The sequence below is a fragment of the Pelobates fuscus genome, chromosome 6 (genome assembly GCF_036172605.1).
Source record: "Pelobates fuscus isolate aPelFus1 chromosome 6, aPelFus1.pri, whole genome shotgun sequence".
In the NCBI taxonomy this organism is placed as follows: Eukaryota; Metazoa; Chordata; class Amphibia; order Anura; family Pelobatidae; genus Pelobates; species Pelobates fuscus.
This window is the reverse complement of record NC_086322.1, coordinates 302,244,783-302,263,422: the sequence shown is the minus strand read 5'-3', so window position 1 is coordinate 302,263,422 and position 18,640 is coordinate 302,244,783. Positions and strand designations below refer to the sequence as shown.

General features: G+C 45.2%; 1 protein-coding gene across 2 annotated transcripts in view; it reads left to right on the top strand.

Moving 5' to 3' along the window:
* Window positions 1–14,257, top strand: part of RGS19 (regulator of G protein signaling 19) — a 39,699-nt gene extending 25,442 nt beyond the window's left edge. Inside the window, exons 1-5 of one of the 2 annotated variants that reach the window (XM_063459659.1) lie at window positions 2,140–2,277; window positions 6,608–6,726; window positions 7,061–7,132; window positions 7,670–7,904; window positions 13,421–14,257. In XM_063459659.1, the coding sequence (XP_063315729.1) occupies window positions 2,167–2,277; window positions 6,608–6,726; window positions 7,061–7,132; window positions 7,670–7,904; window positions 13,421–13,609 (726 nt within the window). In that variant the 5' untranslated portion in view covers window positions 2,140–2,166 and the 3' untranslated portion in view covers window positions 13,610–14,257. Of the gene's footprint in view, window positions 1–2,139; window positions 2,278–6,607; window positions 6,727–7,060; window positions 7,133–7,669; window positions 7,905–13,420 lie in introns of those variants that run through there. The other variant, XM_063459661.1, reaches the window with a different exon arrangement.
* The last annotated feature ends 4,383 nt before the right edge of the window (window positions 14,258–18,640 follow it).

Below are 18,640 nucleotides of genomic sequence, written 5' to 3'. Positions count from 1 at the left end.
AAGCAGTGTTAGTGTAGGGCTGTGTGAACAAGCAGTGTTAGTGTAGGGCTGTGTGAACAAGCAGTGTTAGTGCAGGGCTTTGTGAACAAGCAGTGTTAGTGTAGGGCTGTGGGAACAAGCCGTGTTAGTGTAGGGCTGTGTGAACAAGCAGTGTTAGTGCAGGGCTGTGTGAACAAGCAGTGTTAGTGTAGGGCTGTGGGAACAAGCAGTGTTAGTGTAGGGCTGTGTGAACAAGCAGTGTTAGTGTAGGGCTGTGTGAACAAGCAGTGTTAGTGCAGGGCTGTGTGAACAAGCCGTGTTAGTGTAGGGCTGTGTGAATAAGCAGTGTTAGTGCAGGGCTGTGTGAACAAGCAGTGTTAGTGTAGGACTGTGTGAACAAGCAGTGTTAGTGCAGGGCTGTGTGAACAAATGGTGTTAATGCAGGGCTGTGTGAACAAATGGTGTTAATGCAGGGCTGTGTGAACAAGCAGTGTTAGTGCAGGGCTGTGTGAACAAGCAGTGTTAGTGCAGGGCTGTGTGAACAAGCAGTGTTAGTGCAGGGCTGTGTGAACAAGCAGTGTTAGTGCAGGGCTGTGTGAATAAGCAGTGTTAGTGCAGGGCTGTGTGAACAAGCAGTGTTAGTGCAGGGCTGTGTGAACAAGCAGTGTTAGTGCAGGGCTGTGTGAACAAATGGTGTTAGTGCAGGGCTGTGTGAACAAGCAGTGTTAGTGCAGGGCTGTGTGAACAAGCAGTGTTAGTGCAGGGCTGTGTGAACAAGCAGTGTTAGTGCAGGGCTGTGTGAACAAGCAGTGTTAGTGTAGGGCTGTGTGAACAAGCAGTGTTAGTGCAGGGCTGTGTGAACAAGCAGTGTTAGTGCAGGGCTGTGTGAACAAGCAGTGTTAGTGCAGGGCTGTGTGAACAAGCAGTGTTAGTGTAATGCTGTTTAAACAGGATGTATTAACAGGAAGCGGAAGTAGTTTCCTGCTCAAGAGCTTGCAATTCATGGCAGAGTCAGTTTTGTATTCAATTCTCTGCAGAAGCAGTATTGAGGTTACATTACAGTGTGTGAGATACAGGTGTATATGGTCGGAGGCTGTGTGCAGTGTACAGGTGTATATGGTTGGAGCCTGTGTGTAGTATATAGGTGTATATGGTAGGAGGCTGTGTACGGTATACAGGTGTATTTGGTAGGAGGCTGTGTGCAGTTTGTACAGGTGTATATGGTTGCAGGCTGTGTACAAGTGTATATATGGTAAGAGGTGGTGTACAGGTGTATATGGTTGGAGGCTGTGTGCGGTGTACAGGTGTATGTGGTTGGAGGCTGTGTGCGTTGTAAAGGTGTAATGGTTGGAGGCGGTGTACAGGTGTATGTGGTTGGAGGCTGTGTGCGGTGTAAAGGTGTAATGGTTGGAGGCGGTGTACAGGTGTATGTGGTTGGAGGCTGTGTGCGGTGTACAGGTGTATATGGTTGGAGGCTGTGGGCGGTGTACAGGTGTATATAGTTGAAGGCTGTGTGCGGTGTACAGGTATATTTGGTAGGAGGCTGTGGGTGGTGTACAGGTGTATATTGTTGGAGGCTGTGTGCGGTGTACAGGTGTATTTGGTATGTGGCTGTGTGCAGTGTGTACAGGTGTATATTGTTGGAGGCTGTGGGCGGTGTACAGGTGTATATGGTTGGAGGCTGTGGGCGGTGTACAGGTGTATATGGTTGGAGGCTGTGTGCGGTGTACAGGTGTATGTGGTAGGCGGTTGTGTGCGGTGTACAGGTGTATATGGTTGGAGGCTGTATTTGGTGTACAGGTGTATTTGATAGGAGGCTGCAAGTAGGTTCCAGTGGAATCTGTACGTGATCCTACTATCCCTAAACTGGGTGCAGGATTAATTAGGGGAGAGGCAGCATGGTCCCAGAGTGAGATTTTAGCATGCACACAGGTCTATGAGAAGGGGCCACTTGACGTGTTTCAGTGGTGTAATAGTGAATGGATTTTTCTGCGCCCCATTGCTGTCTGACCTCAGACCCTCCTGTATGAGACCGGACGTTTGGCAGCCAAAGCCAGGAAGTTACATTGTCATCACAGGATGTCATAATCCTACCCCCTCACCCCCCGCACACACCCAGAGTGTGACTGCTCGCCTTCCTGAGCGAAAGGAGACACTTCAACACATTATCGTCTGCTTGTTGTCCATATGGGTGTGAAAGAGAGGGGACAGCGGAGGTCCTCAACGGGCAGGCAGTCCTTAGAATGTGAGGGAGATGTAAATTGCTCCCCGATACCACAGGCCCTTTCCACCCAAAAGGTAAGTTATCCAGCACAGGGAGGGGTAGAAGCTATCCTAAAACCCAAATTTATCTTCAGCGAACATCTGTAATGTGCTGGGGTGTATCTGAGGGTGCGGGGTATTTCTGTGTCCTGACAATTGCAGCCGTTAGCTGGAAGTGTGGCATTAGAGGCCATTTCTGCATGAGTGTGCAAATACGGGCACTTTGATGCACAGCTACCGAAGAATATTTCAGATTGTTAGGAAGCATTTTGCAGAATGTGGAACTCGCCTTCCTCCTTACATATAGCTTGAGCTGTGTATTCAGCGCCGAGTGATATTTGTATATAACGACCCTGTCCTATGTGATATTTGTATATAACGACCCTGTCCTATGTGATATTTGTATATAACAACACTGTCCTATGTGATATTTGTATATAACGACACTGTCCTATGTGATATTTGTATATAACGACCCTGTCCTATGTGATATTTGTATATAACGACCCTGTCCTATGTGATATTTATATATAACGACCCTGTCCTATGTGATATTTGTATATAACGACCCTGTCCTATGTGATATTTGTATATAACGACCCTGTCCTATGTGATATTTGTATATAACGACCCTGTCCTATGTGATATTTGTATATAACGACCCTGTCCTATGTGATATTTGTATATAACGACCCTGTCCTATGTGATATTTGTATATAACGACCCTGTCCTATGTGATATTTGTATATAACGACCCTGTCCTATGTGATATTTGTATATAACGACCCTGTCCTATGTGATATTTGTATATAACGACCCTGTCCTATGTGATATTTGTATATAACGACCCTGTCCTATGTGATATTTGTATATAACGACCCTGTCCTATGTGATATTTGTATATAACGACACTGTCCTATGTGATATTTATATATAACGACACTGTCCTATGTGATATTTGTATATAACGACCCTGTCCTATGTGATATTTGTATATAACGACACTGTCCTATCTGATAGTTGAAATGGTGCGTTACACCCTGTCTGCTAATGATTCTTGCATTGGTGCATTTTATCAGGAGAGTGTTTTTGCGTGTGCAGCCGTGGAGATTTATTATTCGGGTGAACCCACATTTTTGGGGGGAACAGTGGATTGGGCAGGCATTGTTTTACTTTTTGTGTTGTATATATCTGTGAGTTTATTTTTCTGCCTAATGCATCTCCAAAAGTACCTCAAAGTGTGCAGGGTGGTGTGCAAGTGTGTGGGTATGATGGCCCAGTGTGTAGGTTGATGTGCTAGTTTGTGGGTATGATGGCTCAGTGTGTAGGTTGATGTACGTATCTAAAGGTATGATGGCTCAGTGTGCAGGTTGATGTGTTGGCTGTGGGTATGATGGCCCAATGTGTAGGTTGATGTGCTAGTCTCTGGGTATGATGGCTCAGTGTGTAGGTTGATGTGGTTGGCTCTGGGTATGATGGCCCAATGTGTAGGTTGATGTGCTAGTCTCTGGGTATGATGGCTCAGTGTGTAGGTTGATGTGGTTGGCTGTGGGTTTGATGGCCCAGTGTGTAGGTTGATGTGCTAGTCTCTGGGTATGATGGCTCAGTGTGTAGGTTGATGTACGTATCGATTGGTATGATGGCTCAGTGTGTAGGTTGATGTGGTTGGCTGTGGGTTTGATGGCCCAGTGTGTGGGTTGATGTGCTAGTCTCTGGGTATGACGGCTCTGTGTGTAGGTTGATGTACCTATCTATAGGTATGATGGCTCAGTGTGTAGGTTGATGTGGTTGGCTGTGGGTATGATGGCCCAGTGTGTAGGTTGATGTGGTTGGCTGTGGGTTTGATGGCCCAGTGTGTGGGTTGATTTGCTAGTCTCTGGGTATGATGGCTCTGTGTGTAGGTTGATGTACCTATCTATAGGTATAATGGCTCAGTGTGTAGGTTGATGTGGTTGGCTGTGGGTATGATGGCCCAGTGTGTAGGTTGATGTGGTTGGCTGTGGGTATGATGGCCCAGTGTGTAGGTTGATGTGGTTGGCTGTGGGTTTGATGGCCCAGTGTGTGGGTTGATGTGCTAGTCTCTGGGTATGATGGCTCTGTGTGTAGGTTGATGTACGTATCTATAGGTATGATGGCTCAGTGTGTAGGTTGATGTGGTTGGCTCTGGGTATGATGGCCCAGTGTGTAGGTTGATGTGGTTGGCTCTGGGTATGATGGCTCAGTGTGTAGGTTGATGTGCTAGTCTCTGGGTATGATGGCTCAGTGTGTAGGTAGATGTACGTATCGATTGGTATGATGGTTCAGTGTGTAGGTTGATGTGGTTGGCTGTGGGTTTGATGGCCCAGTGTGTGGGTTGATGTGCTAGTCTCTGGGTATGATGGCTCTGTGTGTAGGTTGATGTACCTATCTATAGGTATGATGGCTCAGTGTGTAGGTTGATGTGGTTGGCTGTGGGTTTGATGGCCCAGTGTGTGGGTTGATGTGCTAGTCTCTGGGTATGATGGCTCTGTGTGTAGGTTGATGTACCTATCTATAGGTATAATGGCTCAGTGTGTAGGTTGATGTGGTTGGCTGTGGGTATGATGGCCCAGTGTGTAGGTTGATGTGGTTGGCTGTGGGTTTGATGGCCCAGTGTGTGGGTTGATGTGCTAGTCTCTGGGTATGATGGCTCTGTGTGTAGGTTGATGTACCTATCTATAGGTATGATGGCTCAGTGTGTAGGTTGATGTGGTTGGCTGTGGGTATGATGGCCCAGTGTGTAGGTTGATGTGCTAGTCTCTGGGTATGATGGCTCTGTGTGTAGGTTGATGTACGTATCTATAGGTATGATGGCTCAGTGTGTAGGTTGATGTGGTTGGCTCTGGGTATGATGGCTCAGTGTGTAGGTTGATGTGGTTGGCTCTGGGTATGATGGCCCAGTGTGTAGGTTGATGTGCTAGTCTCTGGGTATGATGGCTCTGTGTGTAGGTTGATGTACGTATCTATAGGTATTATGGCTCAGTGTGTAGGTTGATGTACTAGTCTCTGGGTATGATGGCTCAGTGTGTAGGTTGATGTGGTTGGCTGTGGGTATGATGGCCCAGTGTGTAGGTTGATGTGGTTGACTGTGGGTTTGATGGCCCAGTGTGTAGGTTGGTGGGCTAGTCTCTGGGTATGATGGCTCAGTGTGTAGGTTGATATGGTTGGCTGTGGGTATGATGGCCCAGTGTGTAGGTTGATGTGGTTGGCTGTGGGTATGATGGCCCAGTGTGTAGGTTGATGTGCTAGTCTCTGGGTATGATGGCTCAGTGTGTAGGTTGATATGGTTGGCTGTGGGTATGATGGCCTAGTGTGTAGGTTGATGTGCTAGTCTCTGGGTATGATGGCTCAGTGTGTAGGTTGATGTGGTTGGCTGTGGGTTTGATGGCCCAGTGTGTAGGTTGATGTGCTAGTCTCTGGGTATGATGGCTCAGTGTGTAGGTTGATATGGTTGGCTGTGGGTATGGATTGAATGGTCTTATGGGGTCATGGGAATGCCTGAATTGAGGGAATTTGTCTAATTTATTCTATATTTCCTGAAGTTGCTTATTCTATGTATGTGCTATGCATTGTGTTCTTCAATATATATTGTTCTCATTTGTACTGATATGTGTTCTCCATATAAATAGAATTTCTGCATGTTGTATTGTTGTATTGTTTTGTTTTTAATTCTTTTTTAAGGGAAAGAATGGTTTTCTGTTCTTAAAAGATAAACGTTAGAGAGACACATTCTGTGCTCTGTTAGAGAGATGTGTTCCAAAAAACAGGTCTATGATTTGGGACCGAGATTGGTTCCTGGTTCCTTTTTTCATTAGAGAGATGGGTTCCATGATTGTGAGATATGTGTTCCTGGTTCCTTGTTTGGTTAAAGACCAGGGTTCTGTGTGTTCTTGGTTCCAGTTATAAAGAAGGGTTCCATGTTTTGGGAGAGATGTGTTTCTTGTTCCTTGTTCCAGTTACAAAGAAGGGTTCCGTGTTTTAGGAGAACTTTGTACCTGGTTCTTTGTTCTGTTGCAGAGAAGGGTACCACGGTTTGAGAGAAAAATGTGTTCCTGGTTCCTTGTACCATTACAGAGAAAGGTGCCATGTTTTGGGACAGAGATGTGTTCCTAGTACTTTGTTCCATGTTGTGGGCTATGTGTTCCTGGTTCCGTGTTTTGGGAGACAGAAGTGTTCTGAGTTGTAGGAAAGCTAAGCATCTGTGTTTTGGGAATGAGAAGAGAATCATGCTATGGTAAGAGCTAGATTCAGTTTCCTGGGAAGATGATATGTTCCGAAAGTTAAAAGTAAAATACATATTTATTTTGGATCTGTCATTCTGCCTGTATAACATGTCTGTTGCTCTCAGTACACAGGGCCTGATCCCAGTGAGTCTCCCATGTCCCGATATGACCGGAACCAAGCCACCCGGAATCACAGGTCCAATCCCTGCTGCTTCTGCTGGTGTTGTTGCTGCAGCTGCTCTTGGTGAGAGGGGAGACATACTTGATTGGGGAGCTGTTTGGTGGGATGTTCTAAACTTGGGGGACACGTGATAGGCATCAAGGACGACCTGATCTGTAACTAGGATGTCCAGCTCTCCATTTTACTCTTATCATTGAATCTGTGCTCATGGGTTTCTGGCCACCTCCAGCTGGTCTACTATACTTCACCCACTCATCTTTACTTGTTGTCTAGTTTCTCTCCCACTCACTACTTCATTTTAATCATATGACTCCCACTCTTTAATCTTTACTCTTTTAATTCACTTTTGCTTCACCCTGTTTGTCTGCCAATATGACTCACTGTCTCTGTCTGGTAGGAATGAGGACCGGAATCGGCGCAGGTTTTCCCGGGATACCAAGCTCGAGACTGTTCCTCACTGCGAAGTATGGTGAGTATGAGCCAAGCTTGGTACCCTTGGAATGATGTTGAATATTCAGATCATTGATTTCTGCAGGATGGATAAAATGAGGTGCCCAAAAATATATCAATTGAGAATACAGATCGACATTTTGTGACTCAAGAGTTAACATAATGGGTGCTGGGTGGACCATTTAAACTGACCTATAATCTATCTCTACGGATAATTCAGAGGAACATAGAACCCACGAGTTGAAATTCTGAGAGACATATGGATTTTGTAAGGTCTGGTAGGTAGTCAGATCATGGTAGTGGAGAACATTTAGAATTTCATGGAAGCAAAAGGTAATATGATCCTGATGGCAAATTTCAATATAATATATTCTTGCCCTGGTCCTTGGAAGGATCATGACTGTGGTAGGGATTCAATGGTATTTTATCCATGATTTGGGAAAAACATTAAATATAAATAGCCGCTATAGCAATAGATTATTATTTCAGTGTAGAGGGTTGGAGGGCCAGTGAATATGAATCCCAAACTCACCATGATTCTCTTCCACTCACACAGCTCCAAGCCAAGTTCCGAGGAGGTACACAGCTGGGCCAGTTCCTTTGAAAAGCTGATGAAGAACCCAGCTGGCCGCAACGTGTTCCGCGAGTTTCTACGCACAGAGTACAGTGAGGAGAACATGCTTTTCTGGCTGGCTTGCGAGGAGCTGAAAAAAGATCACAGTAAGCACAGCATTGAGGAGAAGGCACGCTTGATATATGAAGACTATGTATCAATCCTGTCCCCCAAAGAGGTAAAATGCCTTTCCACACCAAGATCTCTTCATCGAGAAAGCACACAATAACAAAAACAGCTTCAAGTGGAAAAAAAACTCTAATTGTACAGTATATATTATACAAAACATGTGGTCTGATATAAAGCTGAGTTGTTTCACGATACCCATAGATTTGCCATAATTGATTAATTCTAGATGGTGCGCGGTAAGTTCCTGAATTGGAAACACCAGCATGTGTTACAGGGAGGAATTTGTGTGAACAGTGACCGTTTATTTTCTCAGATTTTTAACAGATTATTATATCACGTTCTTAATATTTCTGATGGTTTAGAAGTTAAAACCTGCTGCCCTCGCCTCATGATCTGGAGCTCTGGCTGTTCCTGAATCTATACTATAGAGATACACTATCAGACTCCATAACACTTCATGCAACTCTATGATACCCCTCCACCTTACTTCCTGTCTGTTACAGCAGGGATAGCAGGAATGGAAAAGGGAAATAAAGTTTTGCACATAAAATAAGACGGTGGCTTAATTGAGAATGGGCGAAAGACGTGACTTCCTCATCTATAACTGTATAGCCTCACTTCCTCTTTGAGAAACGTTTGCTTGTGCTCCACATCCTGAAGGAGCCCGGGTCGTGTGACGTCACTTCCACTCTCAGTGCGTCTGCGAAAGAAGAACTTGCGTAGGAGAGTGAGGTTTTGACAAAGCACAAAGATTACACTGTAGACACTTCTTCACTGTCAGATATCATCATCACCCTTCACTGTCAGATTAGTTACGACCAGAAACCTGGACTCGCTTTCACAAGTTACACCAGAGAGAGAAATGATCTCTCTTTGCATTTTAAAAATAAATAATCCCTCCTTTATTCACACCCTTTATCTTCCAAAGTCTGACTTCAACTTAAGCTGTGACACCGTTAATTACTACAGTGTGAATTGTATGTGAAATCCAAAATGTTCCATTTTAGTCTAAAATTGCCAAACTGGAAACGTAGCTGATTGGAGTATTTTTTTTTTAATTCACCATTTTGGGCATAATTTTTGAAATTTAAATTTTCTACAATTCACACTTCGTAAATAACCGCAGTATCCGGAGTACCGCCAGTTTGGCTAAGAATGATTTTAGGATCAGTAATCCAAAATTTCCCTACATACAAAGTTCAGTCAGACGTGATATATAGACTCGGTAAGGTATACGTGTATATTCACATGTATGTTCGCAGGAGAAAAAAATGTCTCTATCCGATCCCAAAAATAGAGATTTTGTATAAAAAAACAAATCCTTGTAGTTTGCTGCCGACTAGTGGACAATATTTGAATTACAGATTTTATTTCTCCGTTATAAATTATTGTAATATTATGTTATCTGTCTAGATCCTGTATGAATAGTAGTCGAATCCTCTGTCTGAGTATTAGTTAAATAATGTGTTTGGATACAATTTGCTCCAGTGTATCTGATAACTAGTTAAATATCAGATGTGGATACTAGTTAGAAAAAATGTCTGGTTACTAGTTATTGGTGATATAATTACAACTGTCTATGAAAAATATCAGGTTAATTCATGCAAGAAGGGTTAGTTGTTTAAATGTTATCCATTTTCCCAACTTATTGATGCTCCTTTTATCTACAGATGTGAGATTGAGTTGCAGTGCTGTGTCTGTGTCTGTTGCAGTGCTGTGTCTGTGTCTGTTGCAGTGCTGTGTCTGTTGCAGTGCTGTGTCTGCTGTGTCGGTTGCAGTGCTGTGTCTGTGTCGGTTGCAGTGCTGTGTCTGTGTCGGTTGCAGTGCTGTGTCTGTTGCAGTGCGGTGTCTGCTGTGTCTGTTGCAGTGCGGTGTCTGCTGTGTCTGTTGCAGTGCTGTGTCTGCTGTGGCGGTTGCAGTGCTGTGTCTGTGGCGGTTGCAGTGCTGTGTCTGTGGCGGTTGCAGTGCTGTGTCTGTGGCGGTTGCAGTGCTGTGTCTGTGGCGGTTGCAGTGCTGTGTCTGTGGCGGTTGCAGTGCTGTGGCTGTGGCGGTTGCAGTGCTGTGGCTGTGGCGGTTGCAGTGCTGTGGCTGTGGCGGTTGCAGTGCTGTGGCTGTGGCGGTTGCAGTGCTGTGGCTGTGGCGGTTGCAGTGCTGTGGCTGTGGCGGTTGCAGTGCTGTGGCTGTGGCGGTTGCAGTGCTGTGTCTGTTGCAGTGCTGTGTCTGCTGTGGCGGTTGCAGTGCTGTGTCTGTGTCGGTTGCAGTGCTGTGGCGGTTGCAGTGCTGTGTCTGTGGCGGTTGCAGTGCTGTGTCTGTGGCGGTTGCAGTGCTGTGGCGGTTGCAGTGCTGTGGCGGTTGCAGTGCTGTGTCTGTGTCGGTTGCAGTGCTGTGGCGGTTGCAGTGCTGTGTCTGTGGTGGTTGCTGTGCTGTGTCTGTGGCGGTTGCAGTGCTGTGGCTGTGGCGGTTGCAGTGCTGTGGCGGTTGCAGTGCTGTGTCTGTGGCGGTTGCAGTGCTGTGTCTGTGGCGGTTGCAGTGCTGTGGCGGTTGCAGTGCTGTGGCGGTTGCAGTGCTGTGGCTGTGGCGGTTGCAGTGCTGTGGCGGTTGCAGTGCTGTGTCTGTGTCTGTGGCGGTTGCAGTGCTGTGTCTGTGGCGGTTGCAGTGCTGTGTCTGTGGCGGTTGCAGTGCTGTGTCTGTTGCAGTGCTGAGTCTGCTGTGGCGGTTGCAGTGCTGTGTCTGTGTCGGTTGCAGTGCTGTGGCGGTTGCAGTGCTGTGGCGGTTGCAGTGCTGTGTCTGTGGCGGTTGCAGTGCTGTGTCTGTGGCGGTTGCAGTGCTGTGTCTGTGGCGGTTGCAGTGCTGTGGCGGTTGCAGTGCTGTGTCTGTGGCGGTTGCAGTGCTGTGTCTGTGGCGGTTGCAGTGCTGTGTCTGTGGCGGTTGCAGTGCTGTGGCGGTTGCAGTGCTGTGTCTGTGGCGGTTGCAGTGCTGTGTCTGTGGCGGTTGCAGTGCTGTGGCGGTTGCAGTGCTGTGTCTGTGGCGGTTGCAGTGCTGTGTCTGTGGCGGTGGCAGTGCTGTGTCTGTGGTGGTTGCAGTGCTGTGTCTGTTGCAGTGCTGTGTCTGCTGTGGCGGTTGCAGTGCTGTCTGTGTCGGTTGCAGTGCTGTGTCGGTTGCAGTGCTGTGTCTGTGGCGGTTGCAGTGCTGTGTCTGTGGCGGTTGCAGTGCTGTGTCTGTGGCGGTTGCAGTGCTGTGGCGGTTGCAGTGCTGTGGCGGTTGCAGTGCTGTGGCGGTTGCAGTGCTGCGGCTGTGGCGGTTGCAGTGCTGTGGCGGTTGCAGTGCTGTGTCTGTGGCGGTTGCTGTGTCTGTGGCGGTTGCAGTGCTGTGTCTGTGGCGGTTGCAGTGCTGTGTCTGTGGCGGTTGCAGTGCTGTCTGTTGCAGTGCTGTGTCTGCTGTGGCGGTTGCAGTGCTGTGTCTGTGTCGGTTGCAGTGCTGTGGCGGTTGCAGTGCTGTGTCTGGCGGTTGCAGTGCTGTGTCTGTGGTGGTTGCAGTGCTGTGTCTGTGGCGGTTGCAGTGCTGTGTCTGTGGCGGTTGCAGTGCTGTCTGTGGCGGTTGCAGTGCTGTGTCTGTGGCGGTTGCAGTGCTGTGTCTGTGGCGGTTGCAGTGCTGTGTCTGTGGCGGTTGCAGTGCTGTGTCTGTGGTGGTTGCAGTGCTGTGTCTGTGGCGGTTGCAGTGCTGTGGCGGTTGCAGTGCTGTGTCTGTGGCGGTTGCAGTGCTGTGGCAGTTGCAGTGCTGTGGCAGTTGCAGTGCTGTCTGTTGCAGTGCTGTGTCTGTCGGTTGCAGTGCTGTGGCGGTTGCAGTGCTGTGTCTGTGGCGGTTGCAGTGTCTGTGGCGGGTGCAGTGTCTGTGGCGGGTGCAGTGTCTGTGGCGGGTGCAGTGTCTGTGGCGGGTGCAGTGTCTGTGGCGGTTGCAGTGCAGTGTCTGTGGCGGTTGCAGTGCTGTGTCTGTGGCGGTTGCAGTGCTGTGTCTGTGGCGGTTGCAGTGCTGTGTCTGCTGTGGCGGTTGCAGTGCTGTGTCTGTTGCAGTGCTGTGGCGGTTGCAGTGCTGTGTCTGTTGCAGTGCTGTGGCGGTTGCAGTGCTGTGTCTGTGGCGGTTGCAGTGCTGTGTCTGTGGCGGTTGCAGTGCTGTGTCTGTGGCGGTTGCAGTGCTGTGTCTGTGGCGGTTGCAGTGCTGTGTCTGTGGCGGTTGCAGTGCTGTGTCTGTGGCGGTTGCAGTGCTGTGTCTGTGGCGGTTGCAGTGCTCTGTTCAGGTTATTGCAGTGTTTGTTGATTGCCTTGTGTTAGTGATTGTTGTACTGAGTTTATTGATTTCAGTGTTATATTCTGGTTGATTGCAGTGCTGTGCATATTGATAAAATTGTAACAAAATATGGTTTCTTTAGTGTTTTTATTTTGCAATATTGCACTATATTGTGTTTGTTTTTTCTCATTTTTATGTGAAATCTCCGAGGAGGAGGACAGGGACCATTGTGTGGTAATGTTATATGTAGAGATGTTATTTGGGGTTTTGTAAGAAAAGCACTCCACTTATCACGTTTTCTATATTGAGTGCAATGCAGTGCTGTATATCGGTTAATTACAGTGCTTTGTATATTGAGTGCAGTGCTATATTCCAGTGGATTGCAGTGCTGTGTATATTGAGTGCTGTGCTATATTGCAGTGCTGTGTATATTGAGTGCTGTGCTATATTCCAGTGGATTGCAGTGCTGTGTATATTGAAGGCAGTGGTATATTCCAGTTGATTGCAGTGCTGTGTATATTGAAGGCAGTGCTGTGTATATTGAAGGCAGTGCTGTGTATATTGAGGGCAGTGCTATATTCCAGTGAATTTCAGTGCTGTGTATATTGAGTGCTGTTCTATATTGCAGTGCTGTGCTATATTCCAGTGGATTGCAGTGCTGTGTATATTGAGGGCAGTGCTACATATATTGAGGGCAGTGCTATATTCCAGTGGATTGCAGAGCTGTGTATATTGAAGGCAGTGGTATATTCCAGTGGATTGCAGAGCTGTGTATATTGAAGGCAGTGCTATATTCCGGTGTATTGCAGTGCTATATTCCAGTGGATTGCAGTGCTGCTGTGTATATTGAGGGCAATGCTGTGTATATTGAGGGCAGTGCTATATTCCAGTGGATTGCAGTGCTGTGTATATTGAGGCAGTGCTGTGTATATTGAAGGCAGTGCTATATTCCAGTGGATTGCAGTGCTGCTGTGTATATTGAGGGCAGTGCTGTGTATATTGAGGGCATTGCTATATTCCAGTGGATTGCAGTGTTATTCTGAAGGTTGAAGTACTGTTGGCAGTAAGTGCAATGTGCGTCTGGCTTTGATACTTTAGCCATGAATTATTACTCCTGTAAGTAACACAGTCACAGCCCTGGACGTTAAGCTTCCGTAGCGTTCTCTCAATGTCTCCGTTACTGACAGTGGTTGTATATTGTAACATTGCAGTGCGATGCCCACCGATTGCAGCGCTGTGCCCAGTTCTTACAATTCTTTTCTTTTCCCCATTTGTCCGCAGGTCAGCTTGGATTCCCGAGTTAGAGAAGTCATTAACAGGCGGATGCAGGAACCGTCCTGTCACACGTTCGATGACGCCCAGCTACAGATTTACACCCTGATGCACAGAGACTCTTACCCCAGATTCCTCAGTTCAAGCATTTACAAAGCCCTCCTGCAAAATATTTCACGTTCCAGTTCGGAATCGTAGGACTGAGCAAGAAAGTGGCCTTGCAGTCGGATAGAATAAAATGCACATTTTTTTTTTACCAACTCCTTATAAGAGGGAATGTCTAAGGACGACATGCGGTGAGAGGTTCTCATCCCGTTCCCTCCTCTCCCACCTCATCACACAACCTACGCTGCATACAGACTCAGAAAAAGGGCACAGCAAGGGGAACCTCCTGCAACACACACCTCTGACCTCTTCGATCGCCCTCTCCTCCTGCTGCATATAGGGGTGCTGTGAGGTAGAGGGGTGCTAGGTACTGTACAGAGGCTTACCTCAGGGTACAATACTACTGAACACTCCGTCCTGTCTTCGGTTTGGGAAAGGAGTGGAGAGGTGGGACTAGGCCTCAGCCATAGACCATTCCAAATACCTAAACGTGTTCTAGTCTCAGGCTGATGCCCTGGAAACGTAAATTGCTGGGGACCCCATTTTATACGACGCCTCCCATGTTATTGACTGGCAACTTCTGGCAATACAACTCTCATCACCGACAACCTGTGTGCAGCTATGATAGGTGATGGGAGTTACCGTGCACCGCCATTTTAGTACCAGTGTTTGCCTGCTGCTGGCTGCCTGACAGGGGGGAGTTAGAGGTGAAACTGGAGATACCATAGTTTTTTGTCTGAAAATTGGGTGGGGGGAGGGGGAGGGTTACAATTCAATTTGTTTTCCCTTCTACCACTGGTCTGGGTGGGGAATTTTAAAAGGGATGGGATGGGGTGGGCGAGGAAGGGGGCAGACATCTATCTGCCTTAGACAAATTACTAAATATAATTACATATACATACATACATATAGACAAATATACACGAACATCAGTACACACATAATATACATAAACATTAGTACATGCAATATACATCAGAACACACAGACACATTACAAAACACATACACAGCAGTACACACATTTCTAAATATGTCTACAACCACGCACAGATAAAGTATAACTATACTGCAGTTACATTACCTACACTTCAGTATTCCGGCACATCAATATACATAAATTACTAAATACACTCCTGTGTACACATTGCTAAATATACCTGCAAACCAGTACACACAAACATGGCTTGACATACATACACACACACACACATACATGCAAACACTGCTTAATACACACAAACATAAATACATACACACTTATACACCAAAATATACACACCGCATTAAACTCGCTCACTGTTAAACATACATAGTGTCACACTTCTTAATATACACACATCAATCCACTCACACACACTGCTAAATATATACACATCAATCCACACACACACACTGCTAAATATATACACATCAATCCACACACACACACACTGCTAAATATATACACATCAATCCACACACACACACACTGCTAAATATATACACATCAATCCACACACACACACACTGCTAAATATATACACATCAATCCACACACACACACACTGCTAAATATATACACATCAATCCACACACTGCTAAATATATACACATCAATCCACTCACACACTGCTAAATATATACACATCAATCCACTCACACACTGCTAAATATATACACATCAATCCACTCACACACTGCTAAATGTATACACATCAATCCACTCTCACACACTGCTAAATGTATACACATCAATCCACTCACACACACTGCTAAATGTATACACATCAATCCACTCACACACACTGCTAAATATACACACATCAATACACACACATCAATACACTTACATACTGCTAAACATACACACATCAATCCACTCACACACTGCTAAATATATACACATCAATCCCCACACACTGCTAAATATACACACACACACACAACAATACACTTACATACTGCTAAACATACACACAAATCGATACTCACACAAATGTACAAACACATCCATAAACACACACTGCTATATATATATATATACACATCAATCCACACACACACCGCTAAATATACATACGCATCGGTAGATACACCCACGTTATTGGATGCACCTCTTGTACAAACACCACACACACACACTCCATACAGTGTGTATACACAGGAACATCGTACGTAGACTGGGGGGTCTGTTTACAGTGAACATTTTATGCCTCCCATTCTAACTAACAGTAATCTCTGCCCTCCACAATGCCAAAGCGAGGGCCATCGTTATTGCTTTGCAGACGGCATGGGATCACAAGCTCGGAGTAACGTTATTCCTTTGATACTCGCACTATCGTCAGTTGCCAATTACCTGAGGATTTAATTGTAGGAATATCTCCACCAGACAGTGTTATTTTGTTTTCAACACCTCCAAGATACTTTTAAAGGACTTTTTTTAAAAAAATATATGTATAAATATATATCTATATAACATGATTGATTGGTTTTTGCATACATGGTTCTATCCTTCCTCACTGCCTGCTGATTGTGACATCATATGTTGAAAGTACTGAGGTAGCAAATATTACATCACATGACATCTATTGGAACCAGAAGCCCGTGATTAAGTGCTGTAGCCTGACACTTAATCATTGTATGATGATTGTTTTTCCTTTGGGAGGGAAGGGGATTTAGAGAGAAATGATCATGTGATGTAAGAAGCTGAATACAGGCAAACTTTCCTATATATATATATATATATATATTCTATAAATTTAGATTTTCTTTTAATTGGATTTTATGTAACGTTCACTCAGATATCCAAACTGTCTCCTGAAAATGTGCAATGTTTTGGAATGAACATAGAGGGGGGGGGAGGGGTTGTTCACTAAAGTACATGGCAGTGACTAAAAAACCAAACCGTAAAATTCAGGTCAAAATAGCAGATTTGGAAAAATTAGCCCGACTCAGGTGTAATCCCAGCTTGGCTATTTAACTCGAAAGTTTGTCATTTACTTTTTAGTTCATTGCAATTCACGGTTTCGGGAATAGCCCTCACAGTATTAGTTTGCTATCGGAAATCCCCGTCGGTTTTATTCTTGCAGAATCCCTGCTTTGAAAGAAAAGCTGAGGGAATCACAGACATGTTAGCATTCAAACACATAGCTAGTATCTGGTTTCTTTATTTTCCTGTACACTTCTGCCAGATCTTTTACATCCAAGAATACTTTCTAGTGTTAAAAGCAATTAATATCAAACCGCAGAATGATAAAAACTCTTAAATGACCGTTCCGCCTTAAAATGCATGTATGTTATAACAATCTGTGTTAGCAGACAGGAGCGGATCGAAATTGCTTGTGCAGTTTGCAAATGGGGGAATCACTTTTCTTCCACACTCCCCACTTCCTGAGCAGGAAGCTGCTTAGACTGAGGACAGGATGTGCAGTACAATGGCTTCCCCCAGATGGATTTACAAGCTGCTTAAAATGGGATAGAATTCCCTGACTCTAATGCACCTTTTCTGTTTCATTTTATTTCATCATCATCAAAGTGCAGGCATTATTTAACCCCTTAAGGACCAAACTTCAGTAATAAAAGGCAATCATGACATGTCATGTGTCCTTAAGGGGTTAAACAATTTGTTTCCAGTATTTATAGAATCTGACGCACAAAAACGAAACACAGGGACCATGTTGTGCAAATTTACAGCCGTCCTGCTGCCAAATATTGCAGAGTGCTGAGAGTCAGAGTCTGTTCTCCAGCAGAGCAGATTTCTTGTTGGCTGGGAGTCTTTTCCCATCTCTAAAGCATAAATACGTATCTCAAAGTGGTCATCCAGGGTGCGTTTAAACTACACAGGCCCAACCCTTTAAAATATTTGACAGGATATGGAAAACAATGAACCACAAACACACATTTTGCAAGTATAGTGTTTGGAAACCACATGCACACATTGAATCCATTTCTTATCATTTATTTTATTCACCGGGCCGAGCACTAAGGCTATTTAAGGTTTAATTACAAATCAATGTGTAGGATTTGGCTTGTCCTTGTCCGACAAGTCTTTTTCTAATCCGGTGATGGCTCTAATAATAAAGACTCTGCAGGATCCTGGATCAGAACCAGCCAGCCGATTCCAATAGAATAAAAAAAAAATATTAAATGTACAAAACCTAACTTTTATAATGAATCCACACGGATTTAGACTGCGCTCATTATAAGCTAGCAATACGACTTTACCAGATACCTTTACCTATCAATATAAAGCTTTGTAAGAACTTATTTAACCAGGGAGGTCACATTTAGCTTGTGCGGCTTTCTTGTTGTACGAATACTGGGTAGGACATCGTACATCTAGAATTTAACAAGTTCTGGAAACATTTTCTTAGTTTTGATCCATGTTACCGCTTATCATCGCGTCCATCCTATAGTATGTTCAGAACAGCATTTTGAGGGGCAGACGGGAATTTGCACTATTTTATAAAAAGTGATGATTAATGCTAAACTCTCCGTCTATCCCATCCCAAAGGCTCTCTATTGGATGGATATCTGAAACTGTTCAGTGTTTGGTAGTCCTTCACATTTATAAATTACTGATCAGGTAACAAAGCGCCTTTGGAACATATGGGGGTCAGCTGCAAAGTGTGGATACTCTTCTTACTGGCATTTATAAAGCACCAACATATTCCGCAGCGCTGCCAATTGGGACTCTCAATTCCATTTAAATGATGTTTAGAATTCAACCTAGCTCCTAGCTTCAACAGCTCCCATGTTAAGGAAGTGTACAGATCTCTCCCAAGTTGTGATATGTATGGTGCTCCTGATGCTTTGAGTTACACTAAAAACATTACTAAGCACAATAATCACTACGGCCGCTTTGGTAGTTTTGGTGCTAGCAGGCAGTGTCCCCTAAATATGTCAAACCGTGTAAGAGGTTTGACTCAAAATGGTTAATATAGTTCCACATGAGCAATACAGGCCGAACTGTGACTGGGGCCAATTAGGGGACCCGCACTTTGTGTCAAGACATTTGAGAGCTGCAGGGGACAGAATCAATAGCCTGCTATCTTCATAACCACTACAAAAAGCTACAGCAGTTATGGTGCATAGAATGCCTTTCTAAGCCTGTAAAAGTATTGCAGAGTGGTGAAAGGGTTAA